Genomic DNA, 24182 nt, shown 5'->3' with positions numbered 1-24182 from the left:
GTGGTCACTTCCAGATGAGATCGCTGCACCCCTGTTCTGAACACTAACATATGCTTGGGATTTTTGAGACCTAGAGGACTACTTACATTCTAGAGTCACACCCAATGCTGACATACAGACCACTGAACTTCCACTTCAAGCCTAAGCCTATGACCAGACTTTGACATAACTCAAATTTTGATTCAGCAACTACGAGTCTCATTTTTTAGAGGTAGACATCAAGCCACCTTGCAGACGAGACTGGAATACCCTGTGGCTGATTCCACTCCAGAAGATTCTGGGAAAACAACAAAATTGCCATCCTGGATACTTCAAACAAAATCAGTGGACTCTTGAAGAAACAGTGAATGTTATGATGAAACAATTAAACTTTTACCCTGAAATACTATTCATTTTGTAAAGGTTCAACACTAAGTTACAAAGGATTTTCAGTGCTCTCTCAGGTCACTTATTTCACATGACGTTCATTCAAAACAAATGACAAGTGCTGAAGTATTAGTTGGCAGGTATTTCAAGCGAGATACTGAAGTTACACGTCAAACAACACATTTTAACATCTTGGAAGACTGCATTTTGAAGGGAATTCAGTTATAACGACTGGTGGAGCAGTAATAGCATTAAACAACACAGAGAGATTCAGATGCCTACTGCTGACTGAAATATCTTATTCAGAATGACTGGGCCCCAGATTCCTGTTTACTCACAGCATCCATAAAAGTCAGCTGCTCTGCAATGAAGCGTGATGGGTAGGACAGGAGCTTTTCGTCAACTTGTTCGATGGTTTGGTCGTGTTCTTCTCCAATATAGAATCTAACTCTTCTACGGTAGCCTTCTGTGCAAGTGAAGATGGACATTTATTTTGTGCCCAAAGTTCGCATTGCTCTAAAATATCTCACAAACTTGTGAATAGAAGTCATGCATTGGTTTACAATAGTTATCTAATATTCATACTTCTAAATCTAGATTTGGTGAAATTAATATGATATTGCACTGAAATCCTCTTGTTGGGAGCATCTCAATTGCAAAAGAAATTGTATTTAATGACAGATTCCCATCCCAATTTCTAGCTTTAGGAAATCTTCCGAATCACAATCTATTGTTTCACAATAACTTGCAAACTTATTACATCAGATTATAAAATAAAATGTCATTGACGGCAACAGTTCAAAAGGAAATTGTCCAGAAAGTCGTATTACATGCTGCTGGGTCTTAGCGGACCATATTAGAGTATCAAATCTATGCAGAATTTGGTCTTGTACATCACGTAGTACAGGGGTAATCATTCAGCAATAATTTTAATTAACTTCGTTTACCCAAAAATTTGGAAGTAATTTTGAAGCTTGTCAAAGGAAACCAAAATGAACTAAATCCTGAGACAGAGGGGCAAGCCGCACACAAACTTGTAGGGAGGCACCCTGAATTAAAACCACATTTTTGCAACATAATTATAAATCTTACTGAACATCTCTTTCTCCGCTGTTTCCTCCACCAAAAACCGACTCAGGAGTTTCTGGGCCCGATGTTCAGCATCTGACCCCGGCACTGTCTGGTTCAAGTAGCAAAGTACCTTCCGGAGACAAGAGTAAGTTGGAACTTGACGAAAGTCTTCGGCAGACTCCTCCAGCCAGATTTCAAGAATTTCAGGTATAGCACTGGAAATAAAGTCAGAGTTTATATCTGTTTATCAGGGAAGCAAAACGTGTGGGAAAAAAGCTTCTAATTCTACAAATGTAAATGCAATAGATTAAAGTTGGAATATGGGGTCATCGTGCTCACACAGGAGATGAGCTGCCATCTTGAGCTGCTGCAGTGCACATGGCAATGGTGATCCTGCTGTGCCATCAGAGGGGGGCTGTGTGGCACTTTGACCCAATGATGAAGAAATGACTGTCCAAGTTCGAATTACGCTGGCCATGGATGGAAACTGCAAGTTGGCCATGTTTCCAAGTTTTCTTCCAGGTAGATTGCACAAGTAAGCTTAAGGCTCACGTATAAAGTGATTTCACATGGGTCTGAGGTTACTTATTACACCAGCAGGACCTCTTGGTGTTTAGAGTTTGCTAGTAAAGAGAAAGTGAGCTTTGACAAAAAATCTTCTTTATAAAAGTCAAATGGGACAAATCAGATGAACAAAGAAAAACACAAGGATAATGATGATTTGTTTGGCTTTGTTCTGGGAGTTGCATTGCCAGCAGTTGGATACCTCGGTAACATGGATAAATTGGGTCCAGCTGAGGATGAATAATGAAATACTCCAACATAGTCAGCTTTCAATTCACTTATTTTAACTGCCTGCCTGGCTAATACTGAGAGGCCACGTAGCATTATTTCACAGGTAAATCAATGGTTACTTTTTTGCAACAAGACGTCAGCGGCACAGAGAAGTCATCACACCACTGAAATCGAACCCTTTGCACAGAAAAACTCCCCAGGGCACTTCACAGCAGATTAACCATTCAAAAACTGACAAAGGAGGAGATATTCAAACAGGTGTCCAAACATTTGGTCATAGTGACTCTTCATGAGTTTCTTAAAGGCGAGAGATGGTGATGTCTAGAGGAAGAAACTATACATCTGCAGGAAGAAGCACTAACGGTGGTGGGCTGATGAAAAAAATAAGAAGTACACAGCACACTGGACGTGGCAGAACAGAAATGTACCAAGCAAAGTTTGGGACTTAAAATAATTCCAGACAAAAGCAAAATAAGAACGTGAAAGGATGTGAACACAAGAATTGAAAGTTTTTTTCGAAAAAAAATCTAAAGTTCAGACATTGGTCAACCGAGAGACAACGTGGGCCAGCATGGACTGAGTTGCAGCTATGGTCTATGATGCAATAGGCAGAAGAAACCTTTGATGTTCCAAAGACTCCAAAAAGTAAACATTTGTTTGATTGGCATCCCCAATTTACATGGAATATTTTACACTGAAAGTGCTGTTCTAGTTTTTAATTTGGAATTTCCTTATCTGCAGCCCTACACTGAAACAGATGATCACTTATTTGAGTCCGTTCATAATAGATCATTACAGCACAGAAATTATATGATGTGAAACATTACACACAGACATTGGGGCTTCACTCAGACTTTAACAGCTCCATTCCTGTTAAACAGTGGTTGGTGTAGGAAGTGCTAGGCAGCCATAGTGCCATATGCAGCAATAGCCTCTTGTTGTTTGAGAAAGATATACGACTTAGAAATAGTTTACACTGGAGGGACTATTTTGACTTCATCTGCTTTCAGGTCAGTTGGCATAGGTCGTACTCTTTTGCAATGATTCAAAAACACAGCTGGCCCACACTGCTAAGATGCTGAATGATATTAACTAGTGAACATGGCAAATTATGAAATGAAGTGACTCATTTTTGGAAATGTCAAGAGATTGTTTTTCAGTGAGGTCAGAAGAATTATGAAAAGCTTGATAAAAGGTGAAGTTTTTAATCAGCTTTTTAAAAAATGGAAAAAAGCATACTGTGCATTTCAGATTTTAGAGTCTAAACAGCTGAAACCATGGCTGGTAACAACAGGACAAACATAATCTGGGATAGGCAAAAAAGTGAAACTGGACAGGAAAAAAGAGAAACGCCTGAAGTGGACACAAGGAAATTGCAGAGATGGAGGGACAAGGCTGTGGAAATGTTATTTGTTATGTTACCTCTCGGAAACAGTGACTAACTGAAACACACTGGAAATGTGACTTAAGGAAGTTGCCTGGGCTCATTTGGTCCTGAATCTTTCAGAAATGCTTCGATCACATTACAAACACTCGAACAGTAACCCTCCAAAAATATATAGAAAGAAAAATCAATTCAAAAGATCACAAAACCAAAAAATTCCATATCCTACTGAAAGCCTTCGTGGCTGGGAAATAGGTTGCTGAGCTAAAGAGCCTCTACCCTGCTGACAATATGGTAGAACTTAATTAGTACTGTGCAGAGTCCAAAATTTGACCCAAAACACTTTTCTGTCGTCCCACTAGAATTAAAGTCTCTGTTTCCAATAGATTCATTAACAAGTTACTACATCCCTACCGAGTAATCTGAAACCTCTAATCAGCTGCAGTGTACAACATCATTTCATTTAATTACTCATTATCATCCTTCCACCATCTAAAAGGATCATTTCCGAAAGCGAGCACAACATAAACTTAGATTGCAATGGCACTGGAGAGAAGTGTATTCTTAAAGTATTAGAGTCTTCCAGAATTGAAATAATTATGTACAGGTGCACTTTTGTCTTTCTTTTCAATTCTGGCCACTTGCGCATCTGAGATTAATTGTTTCATCGATGACAACTTCACTGGATATGTTCCTGCCACTTCTGCCCTCACTCAAGATGTTCCTTTAAAACCATGTTTTGACCATGCTTTTACTCAACCCCCAAATATCTGTGTTTTCTGCAATGTCAAACTGACAGGTTGTAAGCTACTATTCTGTAGAAAACAAAAATGATATTTTTCTACATTACTCAACCCAAAAAACTTGAATTCAAAAGGAGATTAACATACCAAATAACATGCCAAACCAGCACATTACTTTCATGAGGATTACACTGTCCTCAATCGGGGATCAGGATAATTTAGGTTCCTTCATACACTTCATCCCTATATGTCTCTTGAGACATTAGTACAGGAATATTGTGAAATTAATCAGGACCAATTTGGTATCCACAATTAGCTGTGTTCATCCAGACATGAATAGCTAGGTGTTGGAGAAAAATGTCCAGATAACCACCATGCCCTGTGGCTTAGATTTCTAAAACTTTGTTTCATTTACCCAAAAAGCCAACTGGGTGGGTTAGAGTGAATAGCAATGCACAAGGCATCCCAACTGTGTTCTGAGTTAGTAGGTACTGCTGATGCTGGAGTCTGAGATAACAAGGTGTGGAACTGGATGAACACAGCAGGCTAGCAGGCTAGGGCCTCAGGAAAGCTGGCATTTCAGGTCTGGACCATTCTTCAGAAAATTTCTGGTGGAGGGCCCAGACCCGAAACATCAGTTTTCCTGCTCCTCTGATGCTGCCTGGCCAACTGTGTCCTATTTGTTTGATTAACAAGAGGGATTTTTCCTTTGCTGCATTTTTCATAAATTGTTTGAGCTTTCTTTCAAACTTCAGTGCAGCCCAGTTGTGAACGCTTGCTATTGCATCTGAAGTAAAAATATTCCCTGAAAATCCTCACTCCCTCAAATTGACCATTTTTCTCAAAGCAATACTGCAAAAATTTGCCTTTGTATTTGCTCACAAGTAATTTATCTGTGCTGGGCCCTTCAGGCATTGGCTTTCTTGATTATAAAAATGACAAACAATATCAACTCAAGAAAACAAAATAAATGAATAAGCAAACCATGTACAAAAGAAAATAAATCACTGTATATATAAAGATAAGAATTTCAAACTTTAAAGTCCCCAAGTCCAGTCCAGCACTCAAATCTATTGGATAAGTGTTCTTTTGTCTTAATCAAAAAGCACAGAATTTAATCGAACGGCCAGACAAACCAGAATAATCCTATCTTTAATCCCATGCTGCCAAAGTGTCATGCAGGGCAGCATGGTGGCTCAGTGGTTAGCACTGCCACCTCACAGCTCCAGGGTCCCGGGTTTGATTCCAGCTTTGGGTGACTGTCTGTGAGGAGTTTGCACATTCTCCCCATGTCTGAGTGAGTTTCCTCCAAGTGATCCAGTTTCCTCCCACAGTCCAAAGATATGCAGGCTGGGTGGATCAGCCGTGTGCTAAATTGCCCTTCGTGTTCGGGGAATGGGTCTGAGTGGGATGCTTCAAGGGGCAGTGTGGACCTGTTGGGCCGAAGGGCCTGTTTACACACTGTAGGTAATCTAATCTTATTCAGAGCAGTAAAACAACCTCAGCAATCTGGTATAGCTCAAAACTAACTAGAATTCCAGCTAGAGATGCATTTGTGCGATGCTTTCTACAGTCAAATATCTTTGAAAGCACTTCGTTGACAAACTTCAAACATGAAAAATGATTTCACGAGATTATTTGGATTTCATAGATTCAGGAAGTATTAATTCAAGATCGATTATATGCAAAACGTACAACAGCAGCACGGAGTGGGAGGGCTACCAAAGTCAGGACACCACAAACAAACCACTTGCCAAGTATCTGACTGCTCTAGACAGCGGTATCATTTGGTTTCAACTATTCACAGGAAGTTTGCAGGATAACTTCTAATAAAGTGGTGTGAAGAGGAAAACCATTCCTGCAATAATGCATCATTATCACAAACTAGACTAATGACAATCTGAGATAAACAACCCCAAAAGCGTGATCATGTAGGACAAACAATTCCAAAAGATAAAGAATTTTGGATGATTTACACTGAAAAATATTAACAAGCCAATCTCTAGGAATAATGCAATCATTGGACATGCAAGGCAAGCAGCTTCTTTAATGCAAAAACAGAGTTAACATTTTGGGTCCAGCGACCCTCCCTCAGAACTGGAAGGGTCACCCGGACCTGAAACATTAACTCCGTTCTTACCTTCACAGATGTTGCCAGAAATGCTGAGCTTTTCCAACAACTTTGTTTTTGTCCCTGAGTTGCAGTGTCCGTGATTCTTTCAGTTATTATTTAGCTTCTTGAATGTGATTGTTATGGGTTGGAGTGCCGTTTGCCATCCTGTTCTGGGTGCCTCATATCTTCATGACAAAGGCTCTACATTATTTTACAGGTCTTTCTGGCTCTCCAGCAATTCTTCTCACATTCTTAAATTTCACATTGAAAATACAATTTCACTACATGTCAAATCAAACTTACATTTTCATTAGTGTTTCCTTTTCTGGAGGACTGAAATTATATTCTTCTAGAAAGCTTGATCTGTTGAAGTCTATGCTTCTGCAATTGATCATAAACCACAAAAGAAAAAGCAAATTAAAATGGTGTTTAGGTCTACAGTTGGTTGCCAGACGTAAAATAAAAAAATGAAGTCTCAAAATTCAGCATCCCAAACTGTGATCAGCTAACTTTATGAAACAAGGTCACACTCTAATTGTAAAACTGCATAAAATAGTGAATACGTTCTTTAAATTTCCTCAGGAAGTTTACCAGAAATGCCCTTGAGGGCCAAAGCAGCTCACCAGCAGTGGTGGCGGCTGGTGGTAACAGGGGAAAGGAGCAGGTGCAAGGAGTGAAGCCACTTCTTCAATAGCTTACATTTGCTACTAGTCCAGAAATTTCAGTCTGAGATAAACTCAACACCTTCACACGCAACTGCTGCTTGTGCTTTGTATTGCTTGTTCCTCAGAATTAGGGAGAGAATAGGCAAAGAACTCAGAAGCTGTTTCTTCATCAATGTGCCATGATCTGGAATGATATCCGTGTTTTTGTTTCTGTGGTATGTGTTACAGAGTCATACAGCATGGAAACATCTCTGCCTTCATGAAGAGATTTCTGATTATCCAACCTATGGCCACCAGCTCTCCAGCCATTCCCTTTATACACTACTGTATTGCAAATGAAGCATAACATGGTCACATTTTGGATCAAACTCACTTCTTGACTGTCGCTCCCTTTTCTGGTGAACTTAAATTCTGAATTTCATCAGAATTCGGACAGTGTTCAGACTCAATGCTTTCACAGCTGCAAATGAACATGAAGAACAATTTAAAACACCTCAAGCAAACCCTTTCATCTTCAGTTAAATCCAGTAAAATACCCATGAAAATTGAAGATTCAGAATTACAAGCCTCCATCAGATGGTTTTATAAAACAGGTTACACACCAGATGGTGAAGATTTCTGAGTCAGCATAAAATGTGAGCCCATATGCTCCCCAAGTATTCTTGCTTGAGACTGGGATTACAGTTCCTGTGATGCTGTCCCACCAATAAGATGAATCTAGTTGCTGGATTTATCCACACACTTTTGAACATAAACATAGTACATGTTGTAATCCTCCAGTCCTCTGATACCACCCCTGTATTCAAACAGCATTAGGTTGTTGTGCAAAGTGCCACTGCAGCCTCAAGCTATTTTTTTCTTTCTCAGTATCCTCAGTTGTCTACAATTCACTTCCTTCTGAGTTACCAACACCAGGGACAACCAGCCGTTCTAATCAAAGCAGAAATTGCTGTAAAAGCTCAGTGGCTCAAATTACTCAAAAATGTTAACTCTGCTTTCTCGCCACAGATGCTGCCAGACCTGCTTAGCTTTTCCAGCAATTTCCATTTTCGTTTCAGTTTTCCAGCATCTGCAGTTGTTTTATTTTCACATTTCTAAAATGCTGTCCAACCTCAGCTCATCCTTGTCTCAACTATTTACTTTTCATCGTGAATTGGACATCAACTTCTTCTGAATAGTATCTCAGCCAGGCCCTTACCTCTGTGAAGATTAAACAGTGGATTTATGACCATTAGCCCCACTTTTGCGACCCTTTCACTGCTCACAATGGAGGACGACATTCGGATTCCCTGTTAACATGAGCTGCCAGCATCATTTAGTTCAACACTTCCCTTCTGAACTACTTATAATTAACTCGGTACACATTGGGGTCATCAATAATCCTCATCATTTGTACCATTTGCCACTATTTCCTGCTTGTGGAAACATTCTGACACTGTCACTAAACAACCTCCTTCTGTAAGACAGACTGCTGTTTCATTGCAGTTTTCCCTGAACTTGTGTTCAACCTTACTTGCTGCAAACGCCTTCTTGCTCCTTTTGAAGTTGGACCTCCTCCAAATCAAAATTATTCTGGATTGTTCCTTCCTCTTTTCTGGAGCCAAAATAAATATCTTATGATATGGTGCTTCCTGAAATGATCCATGTCTGATATTTGATCGATAGTGTGTGTGTGTGTGTGTGCACAATAATTATAGAAGTGGTAGTGCAGGTTGAAGATATCATCAGGATTCTGAACTTTAAAAATTGGAGCATTGTATGAAAAACAAATATGTTCTGACTAATCATGATTAAACAAAAACCTCCTGATTTCCCCTCAACTCTGGTATTTACCAACCACACTTCAGGAAGGGATTTGAGAGGGTGCACAAAACATTCACAAAAAATATTACCAGAGATGACAAACTAGACAGCCCTGTGGAGAGGCTGAAGGAGCTTGGACTGCTCTTGGAGAAAACTAAGAAGTGATTTTAAAAGTGTTCAAAATTATAAGGGATTTGGTTGGAATGGATAAGAACAATCGGTTCCTTGTGACAGAAGGCTTAAGAAGAAAAGGACACTGATTTAAGATGATCAGCAAAAAGAACCAATGGTGACAAGGATTTTTTTTAAAAATAGCATCATTAGAAACTGGAAAGCTCTGCCTAATAGTGTGGTGGATGCAGCTTCAATTGAGGTCTTCAAAAGTGAGCTACAATTTTCGAAAGGAGAGGTTTCGCAGTATTACACAGTAAAAGGACTTAGGAGTGAACGTAGGCAAGTCCCTCTTTGAGAGCTGGTACAAACATTATCAAATCATTGTCTCTGGGCTATTACCATTTGATGGCTGTACAACATTGCACAAACTGCTGGCTCCCCAGCTATTTCCTACCGCTTTGTCATATTCTGAATAATGACTCACTTTGTCATGCATGCAGTTAAACTTACTTAGCAATTATTTCGCTGGATCCTGAAGAACCACAACTTCCATTTTCCTCACCATTTGCACTGTCAACATTTCCAGAACTGCAATTGATCAAAGAGGACAAATTAAGTCATTTAGAATAGGCAAACTCATCCAGAATTAAATCCAACTCAATTCAACACAAAAAAATCACAGTCTTGAGAGCAGGTTCTTTTGACTTCCACAGGATGCCCACAGGTCTTCATATTGAGGCAGTGCTGGGGTGGGGGTTGGAAGAGACAGAGCAGGGCAATAAGGAGAGAAAACCATTTCTTCAGTATTTCACCCTTGTTGAAAGCCGTTCCTGCGCTGTGCAAGAACTTGATACTGAAAGACAAGGAAAATTCAATCTACCATTGAAAAGCTTTGAAAGCTTTATGCTAATTCAACATTATCCCATCTCTCAAAGTAAGCCAAACATTGCAGAAGCAGTCAAGCAATTGCTTCATGTGATTGCTATTGTCTGGATTGGTGCTCACTGCACTGCCAATTGGGGTATCTTCCTGAGGCAACCCTGACATAATCTTACAGCAAATCCCAACAGTTTCCTTTGACAGTATTAGATCCCAAATACCATACAACAGGATTAATCTGACGTCACATCAAATTTACTTGTCAATTACTCCTTCAGTTTCTGACAAACTTAGGTTTCTACCCACCACACAGTGTGACATGTCAACATTTTCACAGCTGCAAATGGTCACAAAACACCAAATAAATCATTTTACTTGTGCATATTATCATAATGTTAATTTCTGGCACTCTTATCAACATTGGGATTTTTGGCTGAGAGGGGGAATGAGTCAGTAGATGAGGTGTAAAGATGTCAAATAAAGAACCTCTGCACTGGGACAGACAATAAACATCCCAAAAGAGAGGATTTAAGTTTAACTTCCTCATCTCTGAAAAAGAAACACAAGCTCTTTACAGACTATTGACAATTCAACTCTCACAAGCACAGCTTGTAACTCAAAGTTTGATTCGGAGCACTGATGTAGGAATTTGTCATTGCTCAAATTCACTGAAGCTTAAAGGTCAGATTAGTCACCAGTGGCTGTTTTGCTGAAAAAAAAATCATTTTTCTATCCTGCTTCTTTAACAGTTCTGAGTTTAGTTAAAGATCTGGACAGAATAAGCTCAGGATTAATTCCAGGTCTCTGACTTGGGAAAGTGCCTGACTCCATGAATACACATGGCAAATGGCCAAATTAGATAATTAAAAATGCAAACTATTCAATGGCAATATTGTATGGGAGATATACCAAGGCTCGGACACGGGGAGCAGGTCACATTCTTAATTGACGACATATTTCTTCAAATGTTACGGACATTTGGAGGACACTTCAATGAACTTGGAGGAAGTTTGTGGGGAGGGTGCAGCTGAAGCAGGAAGGAGGAACACAGAGAAGTGCTGAGGTGGGGTAGAGGAGATTAACTCATTTCTTTAGCAATTTTACCAGAGCCACATTGTCCAGAAATATAACCTCAATATTGATCTGAAAACAATTTCCCATCTAAGTGTTTTGGATGCTTCAATGGTGATGCTATTATTTTAGACAACTGTCTCTGTTATAAATTTTCCAGGGAGGCAGCCCAGCAGACACTTTATTGTGAGAGAGATAATGGGAACTGCAGATGCTGGAGATTCCAAGACAACAAAATGTGAGGCTGGATGAACACAGCAGGCCAAGCAGCATCTCAGGAGCACAAAAGCTGACGTTTCGGGCCTAGACCCTTCATCAGAGAGGGGGATGGGGGGAGGGAACTGGAATAAATAGGGAGAGAGGGGGAGGCGGACCGAAGATGGAGAGTAAAGAAGATAGGTGGAGAGGGTGTAGGTGGGGAGGTAGGGAGGGGATAGGTCAGTCCAGGGAAGACGGACAGGTCAAGGAGGTGGGATGAGGTTAGTAGGTAGCTGGGGGTGCGGCTTGGGGTGGGAGGAAGGGATGGGTGAGAGGAAGAACCGGTTAGGGAGGCAGAGACAGGTTGGACTGGTTTTGGGATGCAGTGGGTAGGGGGGAAGAGCTGGGCTGGTTGTGTGGTGCAGTGGGGGGAGGGGATGAACTGGGCTGGTTTAGGGATGCAGTAGGGGAAGGGGAGATTTTGAAACTGGTGAAGTCCACATTGATACCATATGGCTGCAGGGTTCCCAGGCGGAATATGAGTTGCTGTTCCTGCAACCTTTGGGTGGCATCATTGTGGCAGTGCAGGAGGCCCATGATGGACATGTCATCAAGAGAATGGGAGGGGGAGTGGAAATGGTTTGCGACTGGGAGGTGCAGTTGTTTGTTGCGAACTGAGCGGAGGTGTTCTGCAAAGCGGTCCCCAAGCCTCCGCTTGGTTTCCCCAATGTAGAGGAAGCCGCACCGGGTACAGTGGATGCAGTATACCACATTGGCAGATGTGCAGGTGAACCTCTGCTTAATGTGGAATGTCATCTTGGGGCCTGGGATGGGGGTGAGGGAGGAGGTGTGGGGACAAGTGTAGCATTTCCTGCGGTTGCAGGGGAAGGTGCCGGGTGTGGTGGGGTTGGAGGGCAGTGTGGAGCGAACAAGGGAGTCACGGAGAGAGTGGTCTCTCCGGAAAGCAGACAGGGGAGGGGATGGAAAAATGTCTTGGGTGGTGGGGTCGGATTGTAATTTGTGACTGCTATAGTCTGGAGTGGCACTCATCACATTGCACTAAAAATTTTGAAGAAATCAATGGTTCCCCATCATTCTCTTTTCACACTGCTGCATTCCAAATGAAGCAGAATTAAAACACATCAAAATTATTTCCGATCAACCTTGCTTCCTCATGGTTACACAGATGCCTGGCAAACTTTGATTCCCACCCACCCGACAATCTATACGGCCAAAATATCTGCAGCTGCAAGTGCTCATGAAGCACAAATTAAGAAAAGGATTTGCATCTACAACTGATTTATAAACACTGAAAATAAATTTTGAAGCCCAAAATGCTCAGTATTTCAAGTCCTCATTCGGTTAAAGTCCAGATGAATGACTACACTGGATGGTTTGCTTTCCAAATTTTCAGAGAAAATATGTCGGTCACTCCAGTTACGTAGGCTGGTGCATTTGACGGGAGGTGGGAGGTTTCGCAGTTTAGCATTGTTGCAAGTTAGACCACCAAGGTCTGGATGTTGAGGGCCAATCAAATTTTCACTGAACATTTTTGAATGTTTTCTATAGATCAAAGGCTGAAATGTGTCATTGATTTAATTACTGGCAATGGCCTCGGAGGGAATAAAGCTGTTTCTTTAATGTGATTTTTATCGTCTCGAATGGCGACATAATCTTTCAAGAGCTACTATATTCACAGCAATTTCTTTTCATGGTATGTATTACGAATGAAGCACAGAAGGATGAAACTTACTTTGAAATTTCTGCAGTCGCTTTCGGTGAACTTGGTTCTTCAACTTTATCAGAGTTTGGGCTGTCAAAGGTTTTGGACCTGCAATTCATTAAGACCATAAGACCATCAGACATTGGAGCAGAAATTAGGCCATTCGGCCCATTGAGTCAGTTCTGCCATTCAGTCATGTGTGATAAGTTCCTCAACACCATTCTCCTGCTTTCTCCCCATAACCCTTAATCCCCTCGATAATCTGTCTCAGTTTTAAATGTACTCAATGACCTGGCCCCCACAGCCTTCTGTGGCAGTGAATTTCACAGATTCAACACTCTCTGGCTGAAAAAGTTTCTCCAAATCTCCATTTGAAAAGATCTCCTCTTTATTCTAAATGTGGGCCCTTGGGTCCTAGTCTGTCCTACCAATGAAAGCATCTTCCCAACATCCACTCTGTCCAGGCCATTCAGTATTCTGAAAGTTTCAATTAGATACCCCTCATCCATCTAATCTCCAATGAGTGTAGTCTCACAGTCCTCAAACGTTCCTCATATTTTAAGCTTTCCATTCCCTGGACCTTTCTCATGAACCTCCTCTGAACCCGTTCCAGGTACAGTGCATACTTCCTGAGATACGGGGCCCAAGTCTGTACACAGTACTCCAAGTATGGCCTGACCAGAGCCTCATAAAGCCTCAGAGGTACAGCCCTGCTGTTACATTCAAGTCCTTTCAAAATAAATGCCAACATTACATTTGCCTTCCTGACTATATAAGGCAAAAATTAAAGACATTGTAAACAAGCACTTGCACCCAGAAATGGCTTCCTTACAAAACGAACATTGAAAAATTTCATGTGGAATCCATAAGGCCATAAGTTTTGGGGGCAGGAATAGCTCATTCGGCCTACTGAGTCTGTTTTGCCATTTGATTCTGGCTGAGATCTTTCTCAAGCCCAATTTCCAGCCTTCTTCTCGAAACCTTGATCCTCTTATTAATCAAGAACGCTTCTCTCTCTCTATCTTAAATAGACCTAATGACTTGGCCTCCATGGCTTTCTGCAATGTTTTCCTCAGATTAGCCACTCCTTGACTGAAGAAATTCTTTCTGACCTGAGTTCTAATGGTTGGTCTCTTCACTCCACGACTGTGCCCGCATGTCCTAATCTCTCCTACTCGTGGAAGCATCTTCTCCGTTCCACGTGCAATCCTTCCAGGCCTCTCAGTATGCTGTAAGTTTCAATGAAATTCCAACCCATCCTTCTAAACTCCATCCTGTACAGAACCAAAACCCTCAACCACTCTTCAAATGAGAAGCCCTCTCAAGTTTTCAAGTACTTATCAACTGGATTTGTTAAACAGGCAACATTTCTGATGTGTATAACTACAATAGATCGTGATTTGTTTTCCCCCTCCAAGTTTTAACTGGTGGTATACAAGTGATTGTGACTGAGTCTGGAAGAGTAGCTGGGGGGAAGCTGCAAGGAAGAAGGAATTTCACCTTTCACACAAGTTTTCAGAACACCACCGTCTGTTTATTTTTGGGCAATGGGGGGAGGTGGGGCATGTAATAACACTGGAAAGCAGAGAGTTAGAGAGTCAAGTTTTTCAATACGTTTACCTGCATTGCATAGTCCAATGTTTGGAAAAGAAACATTCCATTAAAGATCCTGTGGAGAGGCTGAAGAAGCTCCGGCTGCTCTTGGAGAAGACTAAAAAGTGGTTTTAAAAGTGTTCAAAATCATGAGGGATTTGGTTAGAATGGATAAGAACAATCGGTTCTTTGTGACAGAAGGCTTAAGAAGAAAAGGACACTGATTTAAGATGATCAGCAAGAAGAACCAATGGTGACAAGGATTTTTTATTAAATAGCCTATTTAGGAACTGGAAAGCTCGACCTAATAGTGTGGTGGATGCAGCTTCAAATGGGGTCTTCAAAAGTGAGCTACAATTTTCGAAAGGAGATGTTTCGCAGTGTTACACAGTAAAGGGATTTAGGACTGAACATCGGCAAGTCCCTCTTTGAGAGCTGGTACAAACATTATCAAATCATTGTCTCTGGGCTATTACCATTTGATGGCTGTACAACATTGCACAAACTGCTAGCTCCCCAGCTATTTCCTACCGCTTTGTCATATTCTGAATAATGACTCACTTTGTCATGCATGCAGTTAAACTTACTTAGCAATTATTTCGCTGGATCCTGAAGAACCACAACTTCCATTTTCCTCACCATTTGCACTGTCAACATTTCCAAAACTGCAATTGATCAAAGAGGACAAATTAAGTCATTTAGAACAGGCAAACTCGTCCAGAATTAAATCCAACCCAATTCAACACAAAAAAATCACAGTCTTGAGAGATGGATTGTTTTGACTTCCACAGGATGCCCACAGGTCTTCATATTGAGGCAGTGCTGGGGTGGGGCTTGGAAGAGACAGAGCAGGGCAAAAAGGAGAGAAAGCCATTTCTTCAGTATTTCACCCTTGTTGAAAGTTGTTTCTGGGCTATGCAAGAACTAAATACTGAAAGACAAGCAAAATTCAATCTACCACTGAAAAGCTTTGAAAGCCTTATGCTAATTCAACATTATCTCACCTCCCAAAATAAGCCAAACATTGCAGAAGCAGTCAAGCAGTTGCTTCATGTGATTGCTATTGTCTGGACTGGTGCTCACTGCACTGCCAATTGGGGTATCTTCCTGAAGCAACCCTGACATAATCTTACAGCAAATCCCAACAGTTTCCTTTCACAGTATTAGATCCCAAATACTGTACAACAGGTTTAATCTGACGTCACATCAAATTTACTTGTCAATTACTCTTTCAGTTTCTGACAAACTTAGGATTCCACCCACTACACAGTGTGACATGTCAACATTTTCTCAGCTGCAAATGGTCACAAAACACCAAATAAATCATTTTAATTGTGCATGTGATCACAATTTTAATTTCTGGCACTCTTATCAACATTGGGATTTTTGGCTGTGAGGGGGAGCCAGTGGGTAGATGAGATGTAAAGATGTCAAATAAAGAACCTCTGCACTGGGACAGACAATAAATATCCCAAAAGAGACGATTTAAGTTTAACTTCCTCATCTCTGACAAAGAAACTCAAGCTCTTTACAGACTATTGACAATTCAACCCTCACAAGCACAGCTTGTAACTCAAAGTTTGATTCGGAGCCCTGATGTAGGAATTTGTCATTGCTCAAATTCACTGAAGCTTAATGTCAGATTAGTCACCAGTGGCTGTTTTGCTGAAAAATTAATTTTATTCATTTTTCTTTCCTGCTCCTTTAATAGTTCTGAGTTTAGTTAAAGATTTGGACAAAATAAGCTCAGGATTAATTCCAGGTCTCTGACTTGGGAAAGTGCCTGACTTCATGGATGCACATGGCAGATGGCCAGATTAGATAATTAAAAACGCAAACTATTCAATGGCAATATTGTATGGGAGAAATACCAAGGCTCGGACACGGGGAGCAGGTCACATTCTTAATTGTAGGAATATTTATTCAAATGTCACGGAAGTTTGGAGGACACTTCAATGAACTTGGAGGAAGTTTGTAGGGAGGGTGCAGCTGAAGCAGGAAAGAGGAACAAAGAGAAGTGCTGAGGTGGGGTAGAGGAGATTAACCCATTTCTTTCATATTTTTTTACCAGAGCCACATTGTCCAGAAATATAACCTCAATATTGATCTGAAAACAATTTCCCATCTCAGTGTTTTGGATGCTTCAATGGTGATGCTATCATTTAAGGCAAATGTCTCTGTTATAAATTTTCCAGGGAGGCAGTCCAGCAGCCACTTTAATGTGATTGCTATAGTCTGGAGTGGCATTCCTAACATTGCAACAAAAAATTTGAAATCAATGATTCTCCATCATTCCTTTTTCACACTGCTGCATTCCAAATGAAGCAGAATTAAAACACATCAAAATTATTTCCGATCAACCTTGCTTCCTCATGGTTACACAGATGCCTGGCAAACTTTGATTCCCACCCACCCGACAATCTGTACGGCCAAAATATCTGCAGCTGCAAGTGCTCATGAAGCACAAATTAAGGAAAGGATCTGCATCTACAACTGACTTATAAACATTGAAAATAAATACTGAATCCCAAAATGCTCTGTATTTCAAGTCCCCAATTGGTCAAAGTCCAGACGAATGACTACACTAGATGGTTTGCTTTCCAAATTTTCAGAGAAAATATGTAGGTCACTCCAGTTACGTAGGCTGGTGCATTTGACGGGAGGTGGGAGGTTTCGCAGTTTAGCATTGTTGCAAGTTAGACCACCAAGGTCTGGATGTTGAGGGCCAATCAAATTTTCACTGAACATTTTTGAATGTTTTCTATAGATCAAAGGCTGAAATGTGTCATTGATTTAATTACTGGCAATGGCCGCAGAGGGAGTAAAGCTGTTTCTTTAATGTGATTTTTATCATTTCGAATGGTGACATAATCTTTCAGGAGCTACTATATTCACAGCAATTTCTTTTCATATTATGTATTATGAATGAAGCACAGAAGGATGAAACTTACTTTGAGATTTCTGCAGTCGCTTTTGGTGAACTTGGTTCTTCATCTTTCTCAGAGTTTGGGCTGTCAAAGGTTTTGGACCTGCAATTCATTAAGACCATAAGACCATCAGACATAGGAGCAGAAATTAGGCCATTCAGCCCATTGAATCTGTTCTGCCATTCAGTCATGGGTGATAAGTTCCTCAACATCATTCTCCTGCTTTCTCCCCATAGCCCTTGATCCCCTTGATAAACAGGAACCTATCTGTCTCAGTTTTAAATGTCCTGGCCTCCACAGCCTTCTGTGGCAGTGAATTTCATAGATTCAACACTCTCTGGCTGAAGATGTTTCTCCAAATCTTCAATTGAAAAGGTCTCCTCTTTATTCTAAGACCGTGCCCTCGGGTCCTCGTCTCTCCTATCAATGGAAGCATCTTCCCAACATCCACTCTGTCCAGGCCATTCAGTATTCTGAAAGTTTCAATTAGATCACCCCTCATCCTTCTAAACTCCAATGAATATAGTTCTGGATTCCTCAAACGTTCCCTATATGTTTCGCTTTCCATTCCTGGGATAACTGTCGTGAATCTCCTCTGAACCCATTCCAGGGACAGTACATCCTTCCTGAGATATAGGACACAAATCTGCACGCAGCTCTCCAAGTACGACCTGACCAGAGCCTTACAAAGCCTCAGAGATACAGCCCTGTTTTTACATTCAAAATAAATGCCAACATTGCATTTGCCTTCCTGAATATATAAGGCAAAAATTAAAGACATTGTAAACAAGCACTTGCACCCAGAAATGGCTTACTCACAAAACGAACATTGAAGTATTTAGTGTGGATCCATAAGACTATGAGATATAGGGGCAGAATTAGCTCATTCGACCTGCTGAGTCTGCGTTGCCATTCAATTCTGACTGTGATGTTTCTCAAGCCCAATTGCCAGCCTTCTTCTGGTACCCTTGATCCTCTTATTAATCAAGAACCCTTCTCTCTATATATCTTAAATAGACCGAATGACTTGGCCTCGATGGCTTTCTGCAATGTTTTCCACAGATGAGCAACTCCCTGACTGAAGAAATTCTTTCTTACCTTAGTTCTAAAGGTTGGTCTCTTCACTGTGCGACTGCGCCGGCATGTCCTAATCTCTCCTACTAGTGGAAACATCTTCTCCATTCCATGTGCAATCCTTCCAGGTCTCTCAGTATTCTGAAAGTTTCAATGACATTCCCTCCCATCCTTCTAAACTGCATCCTGAACAGAACCAAAACCCTCAACCACTCTTCAGATGACAAGCTCTCCCAAGTTTTCAAGTGCTTATCAACTGGGTTTGTTAAACAGGCAACATTTCTGATGTATGTAACTACAATAGATCGAGATTTGTTTTTCACCTCCAAGCATTAAAAGGTGGTTTGCAAGTGACAGGAGTTGAGTCTGGAAGAGAAGCTGGGGAAGTTGCAAGAAAGAAGGAATTTCAACTTTCACACGTTTTCAAAACACCACGGTCTTCTTTTTTGGGCAACGGGGGGAGGTGGGGCATGTAATAACATTGGAAATAGAGTTAGAGAGTCAAATTTTTCAATATATTTACCGGCAGTGCACAGTCCAATGTTTGGAAAAGAAACATTCCATTAAAGATCGTGTGTAATGCATGCCCAATCATTCACTGGCAATTAAATGGGAGGCGGGAGGATTAGGAAAATGGCAGGGAGGGGGTTTGCCACCTATACATTGCAAAGCTATGTGACATGGGCCAGTTCTCTTTGACACCTGGACTCTCCTTGACTTCTAAGGACTGCCTCCCTCATTTCCCTGATGGCGCCCACCTACACAACCTCAGTGACAATCAGCATTAACAGTTGGGCTGAGAAAGATGCTGATCTGCCATCCCTTTCTCTGGACCAGCAGCTGTCAAAACTGAGCCAAACCGTCAACTGGTGAGTAACGCCGGCAGCAATCTCTGTATTGGTTACCGTTGGAATCGGCCAAGGCCTCCAGGTTTCAGATCCAGCAGAAGGCCTGCAGCATGAACCACAAGCTTCCATCTAAAATTTCTTTTTACAACACTAAGAACAGAGCAAATATTAGAACAACAGCCAACTGTTTCTTTAATATAAAAAAAACAAACTACGGACGCAGACAATCTGAAAGAAAAGCAGATGTTTCTGGAGAAACTCTACAGGTTTTGCAGCATCTGCAGACAGAAAACAGAGTTCAAGTTGAGCCAAGCGACACTTCTTCAGAGATGCAAAGTTCTGAACAGGGGAACCTCAACTCAAAGCGCCCACTCTGCTTTCTCTCCACAGATGCTGCTCAGTTTCAGGAGAAAGTCTCAAAATAATGTTCCTGAAAATGGTGGCCCTCCAGCAGCTGCCCTTCACATAGTTGTATTCTGATTAAAGCATTATTTCCTCACACATTGGATCAATACTTACTTTCTGATCTCTGTAACTGTCTCTGCAGGCACTGGATTTGCAAGCTCCTCACAGCTCGGAATGTTATCACTGTTTCCGCTGCTGAAATTAGTTGTGAAAAATGTCATTTTAAACAAACACTTGCAGCCAGTAATTGTTCGCACATCGGCAGTTTCCTTTGTATTCCTTGTACTCTGAATAAAGCAAAACCTTAACCGCTTGTTGTATTCAAACTTATTCCTTCATGATAGATTTTAGAGTGCATGGTTTCCCATCTACCTTGTTGTTTGCACTGTCAGGTATTCTGCAAATGGTCATAAAAGCGCTATCAAGTAAATTTAAGCGAACATCTACATCCACAATAAAATTATCGTCATACACCTGAAAGACATTGAGTCCGTAATTTGAGCCATTGACAGCTAATTTTGTAACAACAGGTCTAGACGCAACTACAGAATATGGTGATTTGTCTCCACAAAGCCCTTGACTGCAGTTTGCAGGATAAGACCGTGAGACTGGGGTATGGCAGTAAAGAAAGAGAGAGAGAGAGAGAGAGAGAGAGAGAGAGAGAGGGAAGGAGAGAGAGAGAGAGAGACGGATGTATCAGATCCATTTCTTCATCATTTTATATTTGTTGCAAAGTCGAATAATATCTTAAACAAAGAGCTCCAGGCCCAAATATAGAAAGGCAACCAACTGTCCGATGAAATACTTCAGATAGTGTCTCGACATACAGGGCTGCATTTCCCAAGTCAACTGGCCTTGGCCTGAGACATGACATTCTTGGTAAAGTGAAGGGGAGTTCATGAGGAAAGCTGAATTCTCTTCTGCACCATTATACTGTATTGTCAGCGGTGGGCAAAGTAGCTGGTTTCATGACTCACTGGGCATGAAGTAAGTCACCAGCTGAAAGCCACTTGTGCCTGTCTGTCTTGCAAATAAGAGAGTTCCACAACTCCCACAGTGGACATTGGCCTGCAAATCTCTTTTGTGTAAGCTCAGCAATACCAACCTTCATGACAGCAAAGAAAAGATTGCAGCTCTGCCTCTATTTCATTCTTTGGTCAACAGTTTTTATAAAATAGATCACCCTCCAGATGTACTGGGAGTAGGTTTTTCTTCAAAACCTTCACAGGAGATTTGAAAGACAGCACAGGCAGACTGAGGGGAGGGGAGGAGGTAGGAACCTCAATTCTTCAACATGTTGTATCCTTAATTCAGAGTTCAGCTATCTAAATGTTTGGCGACAAATGGAGATCTGAATAGTGAATAGATGAGCAATTTTTCACTGAACACTTTTGGATCTTTTCTGTTGATACAACTTTTCTTTTTAAACAAACAAAATCTGTGTAGATTTTTGATACAATCAAACAACTCTGTTCATGTGACTGCTGCTGTCTAGTGTTTGCTGCATTGCTGTGGGAGGAAGGCCCTCCACAGATCTTACAGGAAGTGCCAGCAGGTTTTTTAACATTGTTGTATTTTGGATGAAATTTAATTAAGTCACACATTAGACTAAAGCTTACTTTGTGCTCACTGAATCGATAACTGGAATCTCTTCTGCCTCTGAGGTGCCAAAGCTTCCATATCTGCAATTGGTCAGACAGCACAAACTAAGTGATTTTAAACAAGCTTGAATCTACAATTTGCATTCAGCCACTGAAAAACATCTGAAGGTTCAGGATTTTGGCATTTGAAGCCTTGATTACCAAGTTTGTTAATACTTTGCATTGAAACTCCAATTTGGCACTTTACAGCATACCTGCCTCATCCCCTGCCACAGAGAAGAGTAAAGCATTCAATGTGGTTCAATGTTTTTTTAAAAAATCACTGTTTTAAATTGACAACCACTGCCCTTTAGACACTCGCCCTTCATTCTAGTCTCTTCTACAGGAGGAAACATTGTCTCCATGTCTACCCTGTCCAAATCGTCAGGTTTTTTTTGTTTCAAACACGTTGCCTCTTCCTTCCCTAAACACCAACTGATGCAAGCCTTGCCTGTGCAAATTTTCCTTGTAAGACAAGTCACTTAGTCTTGGTATTATTCTGGTAAACCTGCTCTGAACTGCGTCTAATATATTTACTTCCATCCTTGAAATACACTGACTAATATAAAGAAAATCATTCAAGATATTGGATAACCAGTGATCCCTAATTTTGTGCTTAAATTCCCTCATGATAAAATGAAAACATTTAATTGCTTTCCAAATTACTTAATGTGTCTGTACATGATCATTTTGTGATTCATGCACGAGGATACCCAGATTCCACTCTATCTCAGAGCAATGCAATCTCCCTCAATAAAAACAAAACTGCTATTCTTTCTGCCAAAATGGACTTCAAATTTACCCATGTACAACTCTATTTGTCATATCGTTGACTACTTGCTAAACCTATATTTCTCTGCAGTATTCCGAAGTCCTCTAAGGTTAATTTTTTAGCGCATCTTTGTCACATCACCAAATCTGTCAGTCATAAATTCATTCCTTCAGAAGTCATGGGCTGGTCGTCAACACTTGGAAAACTTGGGCAGGAACAGATTTTTTAAATTATACTCATACTATACGATCCCAACCATTTTGAACTCAAGTTAATTCTCACGTATAAAAGCACACGTAAAAAGGGATGAATTCCCTGGATCTAATTACAGAACACCAAAATAACTGTAGCAACTAGTCAGACTGTTTCTCCCTTTCACCATGGATAAAGGAAAATTTTGAAATGTAGGGTGCCTGTAAGGTGAACGGATGCTATAAACATCCGTTGAATTATGATGATCTTTTAGCCGAATTAAAATGGTTGGCTCAAACACTAATCTTAAACACAAAATCTGACCAATTGGTAAAATGGGTTTGAACTTTTGAATGGCATGGAAGCCACTTTGTTGTTGACTTTTTAAAAACTCCAAGAATCTCCCTGCAGATGGAGACTTTCACCAAAAGACAATGGACAAGTTAGAGATCTAAGCAGCCAAAGTCATAAACAGTTACACTGTGAAAGGAGGAGATAGTAAATATAACAGATGATTGTCTTAACCACAGCTACCTTAGAGTTTAATGAGAACCAAACTCCTCAAATTTCAACAAACCACAGTTTGCTGAGATTCCTTGGTTTTACGAAATTTTCACTTTACCTTTAAAAGAATACCATCATCTAAGATGACCACCGGCCTAACACAAAAGCAAATAAGAAAGTAATAACCTGCGAAGAATCGTTGTCCACTATCTCACCTCTGAGAGATAACGTGAGACACATGCGTGAGCTGTGATGTTTCAAATTCTACGGCAAGTATGGGTCATCTTTTTTTAAAAACTCAGAAGCTTCTGGTTGGAATTATTCTGCTGGAACATTTATTTACTTGGGCAAAGAATTGAGAATATTTTGGCAACAGGCAAAAAGAGAAACCCAAATTCCCTTTTGAAAGGTCCAGCTGGATCGATTTCTGCAACCTATTGGGTTCATGAAAGCCTGCTCATTAGCTTACTGCTTTGAAGAAAAATCTAATAATCTCTGGTTATTTGCTGATTTTCTCCAATTTTTTAACCATAGCACATTTGGGAAACTTTTCCTACCCAGGGATATCCCTCTAATGTCAGAGGTACATCAATTGCAGGTCAGCAGTGGTGAGAATCGCTTTGTCCCCGAACTGAGTTTTTATAAGTTACCCCAAAACACCATTTGTGAAGTACATAAACTGTTCAATGCTCACCCAACATGCAAAAAAACTAATGTATAAAAACTGAGGTGACAAGAGAAACCATCACTGATGTCATTTGAAAAACATTTCACCCATTATTACAAAATTGTGGTATTCCTGCATATTTCAGTTGGAAGCAGACATTCATTTGACCAACATTTCAGTTTTGCAATGAAGGTTCCTCACCCTGAACTCAGCTTCCAAACTTTGATTGTTATGCCCAACACAGACTTACAGACAATTGATCAGAGATAATGGGAACTGCAGATGCTGGAGAATCCGAGATTACAAAGTGTGGAGCTGGATGAACACAGCAGGCCAAGCAGCATGTTCGGAGCACAAAAGCTGGGTCTAGGCCTGACATGTCAGCGTGTGTGCTCCTAAGATGCTGCTTAGCCTGCTGTGTTCATCCAGCTCCACACTTTGTTATTACAGACAATTGATAGGCTTCTTTCAATTAAAATAACATTTTTCCATTCACTACATGCAGAAACTTAAACATTCCAAACATAGTTGTAGGAAGCTCCAAACTACATAAAAAGCATTGAAGGAAGTCAACGTCACTGTTTATCTTTAATACCAAGGTCCAGACATTGTCCTAATACATTCACCACACTTTT

The 24182-nt window shown here is 40.7% G+C and overlaps 1 protein-coding gene across 1 annotated transcript in view; it reads right to left on the bottom strand.

Annotated features, from left to right (window-relative positions):
- The window catches only part of LOC132208609 (ral guanine nucleotide dissociation stimulator-like 1), a 62460-nt gene that overhangs the window by 30804 nt on the left and 7474 nt on the right, over positions 1-24182 (bottom strand). The window contains exons 5-15 of the mRNA XM_059644076.1: positions 21392-21454; positions 19887-19967; positions 17470-17547; positions 15106-15183; positions 12956-13033; positions 9565-9642; positions 8651-8731; positions 7511-7597; positions 6776-6853; positions 1459-1652; positions 705-832 (exon numbers count right to left, since the gene is read on the bottom strand). Of these exons, the coding sequence (XP_059500059.1) occupies positions 705-832; positions 1459-1652; positions 6776-6853; positions 7511-7597; positions 8651-8731; positions 9565-9642; positions 12956-13033; positions 15106-15183; positions 17470-17547; positions 19887-19967; positions 21392-21454 (1024 nt within the window). The remainder of the gene's footprint in view (positions 1-704; positions 833-1458; positions 1653-6775; positions 6854-7510; positions 7598-8650; positions 8732-9564; positions 9643-12955; positions 13034-15105; positions 15184-17469; positions 17548-19886; positions 19968-21391; positions 21455-24182) is intronic.

Source organism: Stegostoma tigrinum, unplaced genomic scaffold, assembly GCF_030684315.1.
Source record: "Stegostoma tigrinum isolate sSteTig4 unplaced genomic scaffold, sSteTig4.hap1 scaffold_49, whole genome shotgun sequence".
Taxonomy (NCBI): domain Eukaryota; kingdom Metazoa; phylum Chordata; class Chondrichthyes; order Orectolobiformes; family Stegostomatidae; genus Stegostoma; species Stegostoma tigrinum.
This window is presented reverse-complemented; position numbering and strand designations above follow the sequence as displayed.